Here is a 19551-nt window from a genome sequence, read left to right as displayed (position 1 = left end):
ACATAACATAAGAACATAAGAATATAAGGAGTCCGCAATAGGCCGGTTGGCCTGTGCATGGCAGTTCCTGTCGAGAGTTACTACCACTCTCTATAAGAACATAAGAACATAAGAATGAAGGAAACTGCAGTGGGCCTATTGGCCCATACTGGGCAGTCCCATTTTCACCCAGCCCCTATTGCTCATATATCTATCCAACCCATGTTTGAAGCATCATCCATAAATCTATCCAGCCTCCTTTTAAAACTTTCCAGCGTTCCAGCACTTACTACAAAGTTGCTAAGCTTGTTCCACTCGTCCACCACCCTATTTGTGAACCAGTTCCTTCCTATCTCCCTCCTAAACCTAAACTTATCCAACTTAAATCCGTTGCTCCGAGTCCTATCCTGTTCGGATACTATATAAACTGTATCTATATCCCCTTTATTGATTCCTTTCACCCACTTAAATACTTCTATCATATCTCCCCGCACTCTTCGTCTTTCCAGGGAATGCAAGTTTAGTTTCTTTAACCTATCTTGATACGGAAGGTTTCTAAGTCCCGGAATCAGTTTCGTCATTCTTCGCTACACCGACTCCAGGGAATTGATATCCATTCTATAATAAGGGCACCAGAACTGAACCGCATAATCGAGGTGCGGCCTGACTAGCACAAGATATAGTTGCAATAAGACCTCTGCACTCTTTTTACATTCACTTCTAGATTTAAAACCTAATACTCTGTTTGCCTTATTTCGAACATTAACGCAGTTTTCTAGGCCGTAGGTCCGGGCTTACAAGTACCCCTAGGTCTCTTTCACAAGTCGACTTCTCTAGGTTGATGTTGTTAAGGCTGTATACATTGACAGTATTTGTTCTTCCAATATTAAGTACGCTGCACTTGCTGGTGTTGAATTTCATTTGTCATTTTTCTGACCACTCCTGCAGTTTATTTAAATCCTCCTGTAGTGCATTTGCATCCTGCCCTAAATTAATCTGCCGCCCTAATTTGGTGTCATCCGCAAACTTGCTTATGTCACTGCTGATCCCAGTATCTAGATCGTTTATGTAGATTATGAACATGAGTGGGCCTAGTACTGACCCCTGGGGAACCCCACTCTTCAGACAAGACATGAGAGGACAGACCCACACAGATATTAATTAATCATCTTAAGGGCCAGTGGCTGACACACCTGGACATGGTTAGGTGTATACATTACGTAACCAGGACCTTTAAAAGTGTTTACAGCGTCCAACAAAGAAGCATGCGGAGTTCATGCACTTAAGGGCGTAAGTGCCTGAAGGGCCATGAATTATGACAGCAAGTCACATATAGTGACAGCATGAGTGTGTGGGGGAGAATTACTGGTTTCTGACTGTACGTGACCTCACCTCACCCTGGCTACTACCATCATCAAGATCATCTGAGGAAGCAACCCACTAAAAATGAAGTATATATTTTGCAAAGTAAATATTAAATTGAAATAAAGAAAATCCTTTATACAGGTACAAGGGTCAAACACCGAACAATTATAAGCACAGAGTTACTATATCTAGTTTAGTTAAGCGCGTCATCCTGAAACACATTAACTCAGGTCCCAGTCTTTGTACACGCACCTCTTATGTAGAGTGTAACTTTTTATCAGTTACCAGTGTATTAAAAAGTTTCATAAGATGCGAACATTATCATGGAGGAAACCAATGTCTAAACTACATTGTTCTTATTACCGTCATCCTCAGAGGTAGCTGAATTTAATTATCTTCGGCCTTAATACAACATTTGTTCATCTATGAAGCGGTCTTTATTGATGAGTTCGGTAATGAAAAATATTAAGATGATCAGAATACTGTATTAATATCAGCATTGTCGTAGTGTTGTGTTTGTCTTAGTTAAAACCATGCCCTAGAGTTAGCGTATTTGTAGCCATAGTTTGTCACCACAGCTGCTGCAACACATTACTTGCGGTTTACAATACACCTCCCTTTGAACCCTGTCGCGCTCCACTGACCTTCAGAGGCAGCGCCAAACTCGAGTATTGATTGCCGGTGTTAAGACAATGGTCAAAAGTTGCTTACCTTTTACCTGTATGTATTAGTATTCTAGTGTTTAAACCTTTATGGGAATTATAAACCTAAACTTAGTAGTATTAACACTCACCTGTACAAGCTCTGGGGAGTCGCAGCACCAGCCAATGAATCTGTTTATGTAAAATTTAGGAATACGACAGTCTACTTTGACCAGTTATTCACTTGCTTCCCCAAACTTCAAAATAATCAGAAGACTCTAAAAAACAAAAAGAAACGTTCTCCGCCAGATGGACAATTACAACACTGATTTCAGTAATAGTTTACACTATCACGGAACCTTTGATAACCATGATATTTGTTGAACAGTGGCAGAACGCGGATTGACTCCGACCTGCCCTTGACCCACTCCAAGTAAGCCATTGTTGTGGTTCATATGAGCGCTGCCTGGAGAGCTACGGTGTCGGGCGTCCACAAACCACACCGCTCCCCCCGCCGCCTGTAGTCATCGCTGATGTTTTGTTTAACTTCGTGTGGTAACCAGAGAGTCATGTCCGGTATCTTGTTATTCCTGGATTGTTGGTTGTTGAGGCTTTGTGATTCATTGTGACATTTGGAGGCGGTGCAAGGCTCGTTTGGCTATGGAGAAACAGCAGACCACTTGAAGTCTATATACCCCAGCTTATTTCACCTGATGATTACATACCCCAGTTTATTTCACCTGATGATTACATACCCCAGCTTATTTCACCTGATGATTACTTACCCCAGCTTATTTCACCTGATGATTACTTACCCCAGCTTATTTCACCTGATGATTACATACCCCAGCTTATTTCACCTGATAATTACATACCCTAGGGTGTTAAATCATCAGGTAAAGTAAGCTGTGTGATTGACCTTCAAGTAATCTAAAAAGCTATTAAGGTGAAGTGGGTACGGTGACACCTGGAGACGTGGGAGCTAATTATGTAAGTTGTTTATTAAAGGTACAGTATAGATAATGAATCACCTGAGGATTTAACCCCCAACTGCCTTTACCATATTATGAACAATCGTAATGCTAACCTAACCTAACCTAACCTAACCTACTCTACACCCAACTCCTATTGCTCATATATCCATCCAACCTATGTTTGAAGCTATCCAGCGTATTCGAGTTAATGATGATATTTGGTAACTTGTTCCATTCATCCACTACTCTATTTCCAAACCAATGTTTACCTATCTCGCACCTAAATCTAAATTTGTCTAATTTAAAACCATTGTTACGAGTTCGCTCCTGGTTGGATAGTTTGAGTACCTTTGTTATATCACATTTGTTTAGCCCTGACTTCCATTTATACACCTCTATCATATCGCCCCTCACTCTACGTCTCTCGAGGGAGTGCAAATTAAGATGCTTTAACTTGTCTTTGTACTCAAGGTTCCTAATGCCCGGGTTTAGTCTTATCATTCTTCTCTGAATTCTTTCTAGGGATTCTATATCCATTCTGTAATGCAGTGACCAGAATTATTGAACTGCGTAATCCAGGTGTGGTCTCACAAGCGCAAGATATAGTTTTAGGATGACCTCGCTAGTCTTGTAACTAACACTCCTTTGTATGAACCCAAGTACTTTATTAACCTTGTTTCTAGCAAATGCACATTGTTTACGTGGCTTAAGGTTCCTACTTATCATTACTCCTAAATCTTTCTCTCAGTCGGATTTCTCTATGGCATCGTTGTTCATCTGGTATCTTGTTTCCCTGTTTACATCTCCTACACTGAGTACTTTACATTTGTCGACGTTGAATTTCATCTGCCATTTTTCAGACCATTCGAAAAGTTTGTTTAGATCTTCCTCTAGTTTTGGGGAGTCCTCGTCTGATTTAATTACACGCCCTATTTTAGTGTCATCACCAAATTTACTCTAACCTAACTTAACCTACTCTACTCTAACCTAACCTAAGCTACTGTAACCTAACCTAACCAAATATGTTAAACAAGTTGACTATCAAGAGGTTGAGGTTAACCCATTTACTCATCAGTGATTCCCATAAGTTATTCGATAAAGGGCACTTTTTTGTTACTGGGATTAGTCCACCCGGGCACAGGTCACTGACCCACATCGGGGCCTGGGGGGCGAAAATAATAATAATAATAATAATAATAATAATAATAATAATAATAGTAATAATAATAATAATAATAATAATAATAATAATAATAATAATAATAATAATAATAATAATAATAATAATAATAATAATAATAATAATAATAATAATAATAATATGTGTATGTTGTGTTGTCAAATAAGAGAAACAATTGAGACCCTGCAATTGTATGTAAATGAGGCAGAAAGCCAGATCAGCAACCTGGGACTTGGTCACAATTTTTGTGTTCCCATATAGCAACAGGGTCTACCATTAGACAATACATACAGGTGAGTAATCTAATAGCGAGTGATTATATTTACCACAACACTTATATAATTTATTTCTGGTCAGTGATTCATTGCGACAAGTTGGTGAAGCGAGGCAGGACCACAAGTTGTATTGATCATAGGTTATGTTACCCCACACACTGATTATGTTACTAGGCTAGGCTGTGGACTGTGTTTTGGTTCAAGATTTGTAACACCGAACAAAAGAAATGAGGGTTAAATTGTTTGTGTATAATATGGAAAATGTATAGTGTTTTTTCCCCCTTGTCACTGTACATTGATATTGTCACAGTAGTAATATTTAGTTTGTGCTAATACACCCACTCTTCCCTTCCTACCATGTTGACGATCTGTCGACTCACTGGCGGCAGGTCCAACTTGTAAGAATATATACAGACATGGAAACCCTACCTCCAGAAAGGCTTAACATCCATAGAAAAGGTACAACACAGAGAGTCTATGTCACTTCAAATAGACTAAGTGCCCTTAGGACTAACATCTCTTTAGACAAGACACAATAAGACAGATCTCGTGGAGTCATTAACAGTCTTGAAGGGGATGGAAAATGCACACACACACACACACACACACACACACACACAGATGTAAATATACAGATAAAAACATTACCAAACAAAGACAGACAGACTATGTTGTGTTAAAATAAATTATTTATTCGAAGGTTAAATTATCATAACTTAGATAAACTATTTTAGATTATGATTGGTTAAATTGGTTAAGTTATGTGAACTCATCTTACATAACTTGGGTTAGATTGGTAGATAATGTTATTTTAATTTAGATCAGATTAGATTAGGATAGGTTAACATAGACTAACTTAGGGTAAGGTTAGATTAAATTAGTTAAATTTTGTCCTACAATCGCCCAGACGTATGTACCAGCCAGACAATGAACAGACAGAGACAGATTAATCACAGACAGACAGATAATGCACAAACATAGACAGGCAGGCGGAGAGACAGACAGAGACAGACGGCGAAACAGACAACGGACCGTATGGACAGACAGAAACAGACGGCGGGGCACGAGTGACTGAGTCATATCTCAGGTGACGTAACTGATACACAAACACAGCCGCTTGTGAGTCTATGACGTAGTGTTAAGGTTAATGGTGTCTAGGTTAATGTATGGTTAATGGTGTCTAGGTTAATGTATGGTTAATGGTGTCTAGGTTAATGTATGGTTAATGGTGTCTAGGTTAATGTTTAAGGTTAATGGTGTCTAGGTTAATGTATGGTTAATGGTGTCTAGGTTAATGTTTAAGGTTATTGAGATTAATGTATATGGTTAATGGTGTCTAGGTTAATGTTTAAGGTTATTGAGGTTAATGTGTTTGGTTAATGGTGTCTAAGTTAATGTTTAAGGTTAATGGTGTCTAGGTTAATGTATGGTTAATGGTGTCTAGGTTAATGTTTAAGGTTAATGGTGTCTAGGTTAATGTTTAGGTTAATGGTGTCTAGGTTAATGTATGGTTAATGGTGTCTAGGTTAATGTTTAAGGTTAATGGTGTCTAGGTTAATGTATGGTTAATGGTGTCTAGGTTAATGTATGGTTAATGGTGTCTAGGTTAATGTTTAAGGTTATTGGTGTCTTGGTTAATGTATGGTTAATGGTGTCTAGGTTAATGTATGGTTAATGGTGTCTAGGTGTGTATGGTTAATGGTGTCTAGGTTAATGTATGGTTAATGGTGTCTAGGTTAATGTATGGTTAATGGTGTCTAGTTGGTTAATGGTTAATGTTTAAGGTTAATAGTGTCAAGGTTAATGTATGGTTAATGGTGTCTAGGTTAATGTTTAAGGTTATTGAGATTAATGTATATGGTTAATGGTGTCTAGGTTAATGTTTAAGGTTATTGAGGTTAATGTGTTTGGTTAATGGTGTCTAAGTTAATGTTTAAGGTTATTGAGGTTAAGGGATAAGGTTAATGGTGTCTTGGTTAATGTATATGGTTAATGGTGCCTAGGTTAATGTATGGTTAATGGTGTCTAGGTTAATGTATGGTTAATGGTGCCTAGGTTAATGTTTAAGGTTAATGGTGTCTAGGTTAATGTTTAAGGTTAATGGTGTCTTGGTTAATGTATATGGTTAATGGTGTCTAGGTTAATGTATGGTTAATGGTGTCTAGGTTAATGTATGGTTAATGGTGCCTAGGTTAATGTTTAAGGTTAATGGTGTCTAGGTTAATGTATATGGTTAATGGTGTCTAGGATAATTTATAAGGTTATTGAGGTTAATGTATATGGTTAATGGTGCCTAGGTTAATGTTTAAGGTTAATGGTGTCTGGGTTAATGTATATGGTTAATGGTGTCTAGGTTAATTTATAAGGTTATTGAGGTTAATGTATATGGTTAATGGTGCCTAGGTTAAGGTGCTGTCACTAACATATAAGAAGGTGTTAAATACCTCGATGAAACTTTGAGCAAAAACTGAAAAAAATTAAGAACAAAAACTGACGCGACTTATTTGGGTTGAACATTAACTCACTAACTAAACACCTCCCCCTCTATAGCCTCATAACTAGCGCACCATAGAAAAATTAATGTTATCTTTGTTTGTTTTCTGGTGAGGGAATCATAACAAAACAAAGATGACTGGATGACGGGGACTAATCGACTGGTTAAGTGTGAGGTTTCCAGACGGTGGCGGAGCATGGAGTGAGAACATAAGAACATAAGAACATAAGAAAATAAGGAGTCTGCAATAGGTCGGTTGGTCTGTGCATGGCAGCTCCTGTCGAGAGTTACTACCACTCTCTATCATCCATGAATCTATCTAGCCTCCTTTTGAAACTTTCCAGAGTTCCCGCACTTACTACAAGTTGCAAGCTTGTTCCACTCGTCCACCACCCTATTTGTAGAACCAGTTTCTTCCTATCTCCTCCTAAACCTAAACTTATCCAACTTGAATCCGTTGCTCCGGTCCTATCCTGCTCGGATATTATAAAAACTTTATCTATATCCCTTTATTGATTCCTTTCACCCACTTAAATACTTCTATCATATCTCCCCACTCTTCGTCTTTCTAGGGAATGCAAGTTAAGTTTCTTTAACCTATCCTGATATGGACGGTTTCTAAGTCCCGGAATTATTTTGTCATTCTTCGCTGCACCGACTCTAGTGAATTTATATACATTCTATAATAGGGGCACCAGAACTGAACCGCATAATCGAGGCGCGGCCTGACTAGCGCAAGATATAGTTGCAATAAGACCTCTGCACTCTTGTTACTTACACTTCTAGATATAAAACCCAATACTCTGTTTGCCTTATTTCGAACATTAACGCACTGTTTTCTAGGCCGTAGGTCAGGGCTTATAGGTACCCTTAAGTCTCTTTGACAAGTCGACTTCTCTAGGTTGATGTTGTTAAGGCTGTATACATTATCAGTATTTGTTCTTCCAATATTAAGTACGCTGCACTTGCTGGTGTTGAATTTCATTTGCCATTTTTCAGACCACCCCTGCAGTTTATTTAGATCCTCCTGTAATGCATTTGCATCCTGCCCTGAATTAATCTGCCGCCCTATTTTGGTGTCATCCGCAAACTTGTTTATGTCACTGCTGATCCCAGTATCTAGATCGTTTATGTAGATTATGAACAAGTGGGCCTAGTACTGACCTGGGGAACCCCACTGGTTACACGGCCCCACTCAGATTTAACACCATCTACGCTGACCCTCTGCGTTCTATCGGTGAGCCATGATTTTATCAATTTAAAACTTTCCCTCGATACCATGAGCCTTAATTTTCTCAGAAGCCTCTGATGCGGTACTCTGTCAAATGCTTTGCTAAAGTCTAAGTAAATAACATCGTATTTTCGTCATTATCTACTACCTCGAAGACTTTCCTAAAAAAAGTCAGCAGATTTGTTAAACAAGATTTTCCTCTGTAAACCCATGTTGAGAGTCGTAGATTAATTTGCTTTTCTCTAAATGCGATCGGATGCTATTTGCTATAATTGATTCAAGAAATTTACCCACCACTGACGTCAAACTGATCGGCCGGTAATTTGACGCTGATGCTCTGTCTCCCTTTTTGAATATGGGTACTACATTTGCCTGTTTCCACAAGTGAGGCTGTAGGGAAGCATTGAAATAACAACCATTTTACCCGATACCGCTAATTGTACAGTACTAACCTCTTAACTTGAGCTGTATTACTTCTCTCCTGTGTTCACTTTACACTTTATGGGTGTCACTTTATCACTGTGTACATGTGTGTGTACATGTGTGTGTCAGTGTTTGATAGGTAAACACTATCTCGTGGGTCTACTTGTCAAGCGTCAACATCAAATATCTCTAGTTCACATCCACCAGCAGATAAGGTGAACCTCGTTATAGATTTGTTTTATTTATTTATTTATTTATTTATTTTTTCTCTATTTTTATCCTCTTCACCACTGATCGCCTCGCTAGCCGCCCGGGCGATCGGTCACGTCTCTGTCACGCACATTTTGGCAAGTACTGGGCATGCACCGGCTAAGGCAAAGAGAAGTTTGGTTAGTTCACTTCGTTTGAATATTAAACATAATTTTACTCCTGTTCGCGGTATAATTTTAACATTGATCATTTTATTGTACTGTGTAGAGTCGTTATTTACAATACGTAATTATATGAAACTTTGGTAATGAATAATGAAACACAATTGAAGTTAAAGATTTTATTGAATCCAGTGTTTCACATCCACGTGAGGAGTGGTGAAGGGAGAAGGTGGCGGGGTACTGTACGGAAACAAGCTGGTAGGAAGATAGAGGTGGGGGGTAAGGAGGTGGAGCTGAGGTTTATGGGTGTAGGGGGAGGGGAAGGGGGGCTCCACATGGCTACTTAGACACGTGTGGAACAGACCAGGGAATAAATACTAAAAAAAACCCCGCAAGTTACCTTTTTTCTTGTTAGACAACTTGTGAATGAACGCATATAAGTTCCATCTTGAGCTGCGACACAAAGATGGCGATCAAAATGACATCGAAACTGCATTGGGACTTTATCGTAGTATTTTAGAATCCTGATTTATTTTTTTTATTTTGTTTAGTTGTATCTGTGGATAAGAGAAGAGTCTTAAGTTAATTTCGATGCCATTTTGAGTGTTATCTCTATGCTGTATCTTAAGTCACGTTCTAAACTTCACTGAAGGTTTAAGAAAAAATGTAACTTACGTAATCTTGGAGAATGAGAATCCCAGGTGTTGAGTTATATACAGGTGAACGTATTAATTACCTTCTCAAATATTGCAGTATTAACCTATAGTACATTCAAGGGCTCAGATCATTATTATATTACTTCTGTGTAACATTAATCATAAAATATTATGTACATTCCCATACACATAGTACAATACACAGGTGTCGTGGGTGTGTTTTTAGGCTACACTTACAAAAATACTGTATCAATGTACATGGTATATATTCGTGGAGATGAGCGATTTACACATAGTCATTATACAAGTAGTCAGTAGAAATATACTTGAGACTGCCGACTAAGTGGTTAGTTAGAGTTACAGGTTGGGAGGTAGGTTGAGGTGACGTCACAGTTCCTCCCTCACCGTCACTCTTACACTCAAGAGATACAACAACACAACTATACCTCTGAAGCCAGTTTTCTAAGAGCTTATTGTCAGCGTGAGAAAAATAATAATTATTGAATTGAAGAAGAAAAGAGTTGTGTCTGTTTTTAAAGTTTCCCAAACGTAGCGCCAGTGATGCGTATACTAGTAAGTTTGAGGATACAGTCTCTTATATTTAGAGTATCAAAGCTTCATATTATTCTTTGATTTTGAATTTGAAGGAGGGCTGTTGTGAGGGATAGTCATCAGACCAGCTGCGGACTCTAGCACTCACTGGGGTTCCTCTATTGTGACGCTCCAGTGTTATGGTTCAAATACCTCGCCAAGAACGCCTGGTACTATACGTTCAGCCGGTTTTCTCTCCACAATTTATCTAACACAATGATCAGTTTCGTTTCCTTTATCGTCGATGGTGGACTTACGGTTGGCAGGCTGGGGAGGATCTGGCAAGTCTCTGAGGTGGAGGATGTCCCGGAGTTCTCACCCAACAAACAGTGCAATAGTCCCACAGCCAATGTTCTTCAGCACCTTTTGCCTCGGTTGTTCCAATGTCAGGGAACCTTACTCCAAGAACAATCACTGATCACAGTTTGTCAACGCTTGTTTACACTCGATAATTTAGATATAAATTTGCTACGATAAGCCTAACTGCACCTTGATGCTAATTTATTTAAAAAAAAATCTAGCAGGTATACTAACACTATATGTCTCATAAACCTACTGGAGGGAGAAGGGTATTTCTAGGTTGTCAGCACTGGTCAGGAGAAAACAAACCCAAGCGTACGGTTTATTCTGTAGGCGAAGTTATACCGAAGGAGTTAGTTTCCATGAACCAGCTACTGAACCTTCTCTCAGTTCTACGCATAGATATGAAATGTTTTTAGAAATTCTTAATCCTTGTTTTGTTATGAGATTGGTAAAATGAAGCATATGTGGGAGAAAGTGACAGTCTATTATAATAATCTGTACTATCAGACCGAGGCAGCGTCCACTCACATACACAGTGGAGCTGCTAATTCAGATATTTATATTGGGACTTGATGGAGTTTGGGAGGTTGGCGGTGGTGATGGAGGGAGATTAAGATATGCAAAATAGAAGTAAATAATAATAAAATCCAAGAATATAATGTGGAGTAAGTTAACCATTTAGAGTTAATCAAGACCCGAAATATCCACAGGCGCACTTTTTTTTCGATTTCGAACGTGGAATGTTGTGTTTGCTTTTAATTAAGGCAGTAAAGGAGACAGTTACATCCACACCGCACCTCTTGTCTGTGGCTGTTGTGGAAAGTTCCTACATTAGCCGTTCAACGCTTTATTATGATTTATTTTTCTTCTAAAAGAAGAGAAAACAGGTTTCGTTTGAATATTTAACGAGGTCGTCCCAAACCCCATAGTTTTACAAGTAATATATTTTATCTAGTTATATAACTACACCCGCCTTATCCGTGATACACTCATCTTGGAGGTGGAAAGACAATACTAATGCATAAAGCACCAGCTGTTTCTGGTGAGACAAATAGTCAAAGGACCGAGATCAACAGCAGTCCACGGGGGCAACTGAAGCCTTAACATCACCCGAGTCACCCGCCTATATTTCCCATTTTCCCCACGCGCTGGTTTTTCTAATTTTCTTATTTTAACAGAAAGAATAACTATGCCAGAACTAGACTTGTAATTACTATTCGGAAGACCACTTTTTCTATTACCGTGGAGAACTATCTGCGTTAAAGTTAGTATAAGCTTAACTTGTCATGGCCAGTAGGGGGCGAACATATTGCAAACCATCCTAATATTACAGTGAAAATGTAGCATTAAAAATACAGTATTCAAAGGCTTTCATATATCTTATATGGACAGTCTCAGATGGTGTCCGAGAGCTGCTGTCTTTACTGCTGCCGCAATCGCCAGTCCTTAGATAGCGATCGTAAAAGGATGGTCAGTTAATTGCCACAATTATAGCTCATCAGACGGGTCTATTTGAAGAAGAAATATTTAAACTAATTTATAAAAGTGAGATTTAACGAGACAAGATATTTTCACAAAAGGTTTATTACAACAAGGTGATTGGCTCTTCATTACCATGTTAGAGTCTTCACACACGGCCCTTAGCTTAACATTATCACGTGTTTGTCTAACTCAGTCTCACAAATTTTCTTTACTATTTCTTTTAACCTTAATGCCAAACTATTAACCAATCAGGTCTTGACTGACGGGCTGCATGTAGCCTCACGTGTGACCTCGTGATGCTTATAACAGAAGTTGATGGTATTATAAGATGGCTATAGTGCACACAAATGCTTTACGTTCTATTTATGTTATCTGAATATGACACAGTGGTCCATTAATGTGGGAACAAGTTAATGGTGTCAGCCCTACGTGTCACTTGTAGAAGAACACTACGTAGATGAACTAATAATCTATTATGCTTCGTTATACTTCTATCAGAGCTCTATAAAACAACGTGGGAACACAAAACTCTAGACAAATCTCCTAAACATCAAAACAAAAGAGCACCGTAAACCTATGTTATTGATCACAGTGGTTGTATAATCATTTGCATGGTATAATATGATTTAGATAATGCAAAACATCTATACATAAATCCATTTATTTATGGTATCATGTATGAGAGATTCTTTGTACAAAATGGAGAGTGGTGGCCGCATGACGTTGTGCCAGCGAGGGTTCCTGCAGTACTGACCACACCACAAGGAGTAATCAAAAGTAAACATAATTTTTTTTTACCTGCAGCTAAAGTTCACCGGAGTTTAAAACACACACTATTGATAAGATAAATTGTGTAAAATAGAATATTAAACTCGCGGACCAACCCCATATATATAAAAAAAATAAAGTTTTCCTAAGTTTGTGTTGCCAGTGACGGAAATAAAGTGCCAGTGTAGCCAAATAAAAGGTTAAGGGTGTCATAGTTAGTAGGACTGAGCCCACGATATATAGTTCAATTTGGCATCAACAGTGCACTGAGACCTTACCTCAACTAGATACGTGTTCTTGGTACCAGTTATAAGACAATGTTAACATAGAGAATTGATGTGAATCCTGTCTAAAAAATAAATAGTTACAATAATATTTCTGTGTTGGAATTATCGATACCTGTTGCACATATCGTTTTTAGAAGTCTTCATACACTTTGTCGTCCAAACAGACATAGCGAGTCCAGTCTGTATACAGTTTTATTAAAGGATGTTGAGATTAATTAACTATGTACTTTCTAGCCCTAGTGACTAGTCTAAAGTGACGCTCTGTTCTCTACTAGATATATATATAGATAACAAGGGACCAGTCAAGTATTCGTCCCTGGTAGCGGCCGCCTCATCAGATACACAGAACCTGATGGTCACTGTACCCCTTTGTGCTAATAATTCTAGTTAGTGTACAATGTGAGAGAGAGAGATTGATCCACCAACAATAAATAGTCTTCCTTTGGTTGCATCCTAGGTCCTTAGAGGTCAGCATTCTGGCGTAGGTCAACAGTTGGAATGAACACTCTACGTGTAATCTGGAACTCTAGATAAGGACGTCATCAAATTGACTTCTCGCACTGCCATCTAGGTTTCAGCAGCGAAGTTGCTTGTATACTAAGACTGGACACTCATTTGTGTTTATATTATGTCTCGTGTCACGTTGGATTCTTTAATGTGTAGTGTATCTTCTCTTAGTTACTTCTCTTGTCTATTCTCCCTCATCCGTGGCGTTTATAGAACCGTGTTAGAACCGCCACCAGTGAGGTACGTCCGCACTGCACTAGAACCACTGCACTACGAACACACTCCAGTAGATAACATTGAGAACCGTGAAGGAGGTAGGGAAAAGGATCCGGGACACCCTGTCGATGAGGATGGCTCTCTCCCTCCTCCGTGAGTGGTTCTGGGGGGAGAAGAACCTCAAGTTAAGTTTAGTTTAAGGTCAGGTCAGGTCAGGTTCTATGCTTAAGAGAACCCCTAGTTTAAGGTCAGGTCAGATTCTGTGCTAAAGAGAACCCCTAGTTTAAGGTCAGGTCAGGTTCTGTGCAAAACCCCTAGTTTAAGGTCAGGTCAAGTCAGGTTCTGTGATAAAAAAGAACCCCTAGTTTAAGGTCAGGTCAGGTTCTGTGCTAAAAAAGAACCCCTAGTTTAAGGTCAGGTCAGGTTCTGTGATAAAAAAGAACCCATAATTTAAGGTCAGGTCAGGTTCTGTGATAAAAAAGAACCCATAATTTAAGGTCAGGTCATAGGAAGAGAACCCCCAAGTTAAGTCAGGTCAGGTTTTAGGGTGAGTAGAACCCCAAGGTAGATTCAGCTTAGGGTTACGTCAGGTTCTATTATAAAAAGAAACCCTAATTTGAGGTCAGGTCAGTGAGACCACCAGAACAACAACGATGTATCAGGTATCAGACAAGTATCAGTCAGTTATGAGACGGTCATTACACAGGTATCAGACTCACCTTTGGAGACTTTGCTGGTCCAGGAGTGGTGGGGGGGAGGGTGGGGGGCAAGCCAAAGGTATGCTGCAGGCTGGAGTGCTGCACGGATGTATGCTGCAGGCCAGGGTGTTGTATGCCCATCTGCTGCAGGCCTGGGTGTTGTATGCCCATCTGCTGCAGGCCAGGGTGTTGCTGTATGCCGCTGAACATGGGTCCATTCACTACCTGGGAGTTGGTGAGGTGGGAGGCGGTGGAGATGTGGGCGGGGCAGGATGCCGGGGCGAGCATCTCTAGGGGCGAGAGGCCATTGGCAGGAGGCCACGGGCGAGGTGATAGTCGTGATCGTCTCCAGCTGATGAAAAAACAAGACACATTATTTATTTACATCCATCAGCTGATCAACCACAACACAGCTGATGTAAACACAACACATTATTTATTTACATCCATCAGCTGATCAACCACAACACAGCTGAGTGGGTTAAACTGTTATCAAGTTTGTCCCTTTAATTCATACGAGAATCATGACACCAATTTAAAGATACGTGTACAAGAAGCTTAAATAATAATTAAGTACATTTTTACATATATCCAGGTTAAGACCCTACAGATGTTATGACCAAGTTAAAGTATTACTATGTGTACGATTATCATACGTACATAACTCAATTATTCGTAGATACATAAGACGAAAGAATGATGAAAGAGAAGAGAGAGGATAAAGATGAAGAGAAGGAACACAATTTGTTAATTTTTACATCACACTCAGAGATGTTTACATACGTACACTCAGAGATGTTTACATACGTACACTCAGAGATGTTTACATACATACACTCAGAGATGTTTACATACGTACACTCAGAGATGTTTGTGAACAGCAATTTGGCAATATGAGGACCTCCCCATCACACTGCTTATGAGCTTTCTGGATTTTCTGCACACAAACTTGCAGAAACGTAAGACATCAGTGGCCGTTGCCCTTGTGGACTTCAGGAAGGCCTTTGACCTTGGTGATCACTGCACTGTTATCAACAAGGCTACATTCAGGGCCTCCCCACCAACCTGGTCTCATGGCTCACTGATTTCTGAGTGGACGTCGCCAAGCAGTGAGGTATCAGGGCTTGGTCTCTATTCCAACACCTCACCTGCGGTGTTCCCCAGGGACCAAGATGGGACCACTGGTGCTTCTCATCCTGATCAACGACGCTCTATCGGACACCTCACAGGTGGAAGTACGGATGACTGCACTGTGGGTTCAGGACACCGCACCAGACTACTCATCGCTACAAGGCACCCTGGACAGGCTACAGGCATGGACTACGGAGAACAAAGTCACCATCAACCACACCAAAACCGTAGTCATGCACATCAAACCGCCACCATTCCAGTGCAAGCCCAGTCACAGTGGGTGCCCATCCTCTCCAGCTGGTGCAGTCTGCCAAAACTCCTGGGTGTAAACTTAGACAACAAACTTGACTGAAGGCCCATGTAAATAACACAGTCAAGGCAGCTCACTGTTCCTACATGCTACGACGACTTACGTCACTTGGGACACTCGCCAGAGCTGAGACCATCTACAACGCCTTTATTTCCCAAACTAACGTGTGCGTCACCAGCCTGGTCGTTCTCTTCACTCCACCCAACAACGTCAGCTAGAGAAGGTACAGAAAAGGCCTGCAGAATCATGCTCGGCACAGAATACCTGGTTATCAACGCTCTCTACTCTGGAAATGCCATCCCTCAGTGACCTCCACCACCAAGCACTGGAAAGGGTTTTTGGCCGTGGACTGCACCACTCGCCATCGCCACCTCCTGCCACCTGCAGCCCCCACCCACCTCGCGCAGTCCGTCACACAAACAGCCCATAAGAGCCCGCACTGACAGATATAAGAACAGCACCATCCCATCTATTGTTAAAATAATAAACAACTCTGATTTATGTAGTGTACAGCCCTGTAAATGTATTCAATGCATATTATATCATTATGTCAAAATCAAATGTAAGTCTGTATAAGCCTCAAGGTAAATTCTAAATAAACATGTATATATATATATATATATATATATTATTATTATTACATACGTACACTCAGAGATGTTTACATACGTACACTCAGAGATGTTTACATACATACACTCAGAGATGTCTACATATGTACACTCAGAGATGTTTACATACATACACTCAGAGATGTTTATATACATACCAGAGATGTTTACATACATACACTCAGATGTTTTCCCTCGGTTACCAACACAACTCGAGGCTTGGGGGCGGCGGTCTTTGTGTTGTGTTCCTGGTTTTAAGACGAGGAAGAGGAGGGGTGAGGAAGAGAAGAGAGGGTGAAGAAGAGAAGAGAGGTGAAGAAGAGGAAAGAGGGTGAAGAAGAGGAAGAGAGGGTGAAGAAGAGGAAGAGGGTGAAGAAGAGGATGAGAGGGTGAAGAAGAGGATGAGAGGGTGAAGAAAAGGATGAGAGGGTGAAGAAGAGGATGAGAGGGTGAAGAAGAGGAAGGGGTGGAAGAGGTGAAGAGGAGGAGGAAGGGGAGGAAGAAGAGAGGAAGAAAGAGGAAAGGGGTGGAAGAGGTAGGTCAGGTCAGGTCAGGTTAGGTTAGGTTAGGTTAGGTTAGGTTAGACAGACAAACAGACAGACGGGTTGAAATAGATAGATAGATAGATAGATAGATATCCAATAAAATCGTCATACAAATTTACATTGCTTTTTCGAGCCGATATCTGAGTCTGCCCAGTGCTTGTCCATCGAGTAGGCCGAGAACTCAGCCGGATCTGTTTACTCTCAACTCAACGAGGCAGAGGAGAGTATCTGTACACACACACACACACACACACACACGTATGAATAAAACATCTGAGTGTGTGTGTGTGTGTGTGTGTGTGTGTGTGTGTGTGTGTGTGTGTGTGTGTGTGTGTGTGTGTGGCTCATTTCCTCACCGTTAGGTACACAGGCTTGGACTGGGACTGCCTCAGTAAGAGAGAAAAATACCTTATAATTTGCAGTGAAAAAGTGCGGGGTTGAAGGCTGCTGCTTTTAGTGGGTTGAATAATGAATCGGCGCCGAGCTCTGAGTGGGAGTTCACTCCACCGTGACCTTCCTGGTGTTGTTGAGGGGTCATATAGAGGTCAAGGTCAGGACAGGTCAATATAAGAAATATGCTGGGCTTAGAAGTCATAAATGTGACTAACAGACAACACAGAACTGTAGTGTCCTTCTACAACGTGCGGGACATAAACACAGCCATACTCCTGGCCTGTAGCTCGTCCCTACAGGAGCGTCCCTGGTGATACAGTCTTTTCTACTTCCTCACGTCGGAGTAGCTGACGGAGGGCCTCGAGGATTAATTTATGGTGTTGGTAAAACTCTGCAGGATGAGTGTCGTGGGTGTTGACGACATGATCCATCAGAGGGTAGAGTCGAGGATGAGTGTCGTGGGTGTTGACGACATGATCCATCAGAGGGTAGAGTCGAGGATGAGTGTCGTGGGTGTTGACGACATGATCCATCAGAGGGTAGAGTAAGTCGTCCTCACGTCACGCCGCCGCCATCAAATCTACGCTCTTCTTATTATCCCGCCTTACCTCCATATTCATAGATGAAATTACGACACGAGTTTCACACGAAAGTTAGACATACGATGCCACACAGTCATCCGTATCACTAATATGAAGGAATTACAGTTGAAATATTACTACACACCCCTTCCTGACGCACCGGAGCTCTATTGAGTTAAGTTACCCCCTCAAGGCAGCCGTCCTATTTAAAGAAAACGGGTAACAATGGTCAGGCAGCCATGTCCCCGAGGCTTCCGCCCATACCCGTTAATAAATGAAAGTTTTAAGAGTTTTAATGCATTATTAAAAGTGGCCTCTACGTTCTCTCACCTCCCAGGGCGCGGGGCACAAGGGGGGGTTAAAGATGTGCTAGAAAGTTTTCTTTGCTGAGTTTCCTCATACTTCTGGACTTGACGGAGGTGTATGTCTACCAGGTGAGGGATTGACACCTCTACAGCCAACCAGCTCTCTGTTGCTATGTCTACGCCTGGTGCTGGTAGTTGTGGATAGATTGTGATTGTAGTAAAGCAGAGTTGTTGAAAGTAATTGTGGTAGACGTATCGAAGATTAGAGTAACAGTTGTTGTTGTGCTGTAGTAGTAGTAGTAGTAGTAGTAGTAGTAGTAGTAGTAGTAGTAGTAGTAGTAGTAGTAGTAGTAGTAGTAGCAGTAGTAGTTCATGAGCAGTACAGTAAAAGGTAGTAGTAGTAGTAATAGTACAGTAAAAGTAGTAGTAGTAGTAATGGTATCAACAGTAATAGTAGTGGTAGTACAGTACTACACCCTCACACGCGGCCATAACTTATAACATTATTGACACAACTGGCCGACTGTAGCGACGACTCGAGGCTGTTTTGATCTGGTTATGGCGGCCAAGGCCTTCGGCCAGAAGGACGGACGGGACGGACGGGACGGGACAGACGGCAGGACACACGGATGGAGGGAGGACAGACGGGCAGGACAGACGGATGGACAGACGGCAGACAGACGGATGGAGGGAGGGACAGACAGCAGGACAGACGGATGGAAGGGAGGACGGACAGCAGGACAGATGGAAGGGAGGACAGACGGCAGGACAGACGGATGGAGGGAGGGACAGACGGCAGGACAGACGGATGGAGGGACAGACAGCAGGACAGACAGATGGAGGAGGGACAGACAGCAGGACACGGATGGAGGAGGGACAGACGGCAGGACAGACGGATGGAGGAGGGACAGACGGCAGGACCGGAGATGGAGGGAGGGGGACAGACAGCAGGACAGACGGATGGAGGGAGGGACAGACAGCGGGACAGACCGGATGGAGAGGAGGACAGACGGCAGGACAGACAGATGGAGGGAAGGACAGACGGCAGGACGCGGATGGAGGGAGAGGACAGACGGCAGGAACACGGATGGAGGGAGGACAGACGGCAGGACAGACGGATGGAGGGGAGGACAGGGGCAGGACCGCAGATGGAGGGAGGGACAGACAGAACAGGACAGACGAGGATGGAGGGAGGGACAGACAGCAGGACACTGAGGATGGAGGGAGGGGACGG

At 41.4% G+C, this 19551-nt stretch overlaps 2 protein-coding genes across 2 annotated transcripts in view; both read right to left on the bottom strand.

Annotated features, from left to right (window-relative positions):
• Positions 1–13465: 13465 nt before the first annotated feature.
• On the bottom strand, positions 13466–17964 carry LOC121859326. Its single transcript, XM_042356121.1, has 3 exons — positions 17729–17964; positions 14463–14793; positions 13466–13906 (listed from the first exon to the last, which is right to left on the bottom strand). The coding sequence occupies exons 1-3, from the start codon at positions 17962–17964 to the stop codon at positions 13784–13786; spliced, it is 690 nt and encodes a 229-aa protein (XP_042212055.1). The 3' UTR covers positions 13466–13783.
• The window catches only part of LOC121859277 (glycine receptor subunit alpha-2-like), a gene marked incomplete in the record, with an annotated part of 72413 nt that continues 67528 nt past the window's right edge, over positions 14667–19551 (bottom strand). The window contains 1 exon segment of the mRNA XM_042356052.1: positions 14667–14793.

This window comes from Homarus americanus, unplaced genomic scaffold, assembly GCF_018991925.1.
Source record: "Homarus americanus isolate GMGI-L3 unplaced genomic scaffold, GMGI_Hamer_2.0 scaffold36188, whole genome shotgun sequence".
Taxonomy (NCBI): Eukaryota; Metazoa; Arthropoda; class Malacostraca; order Decapoda; family Nephropidae; genus Homarus; species Homarus americanus.
This window is presented reverse-complemented; position numbering and strand designations above follow the sequence as displayed.

Bases quoted from the DNA above. Each gene is read 5' to 3' on its own strand.
- LOC121859326 (XM_042356121.1), bottom strand. From the start codon at position 17,964: ATGGATCATGTCGTCAACACCCACGACACTCATCCTCGACTCTACCCT. The intron at 14,794-17,728 runs GTAGGGACGAGC...TTTTTTCATCAG, and splicing joins GTATCACCAGGGACGCTCCT to CTGGAGACGATCACGACTAT. The intron at 13,907-14,462 runs GTGAGTCTGATA...TTCTCCCCCCAG, and splicing joins GACCAGCAAAGTCTCCAAAG to AACCACTCACGGAGGAGGGA.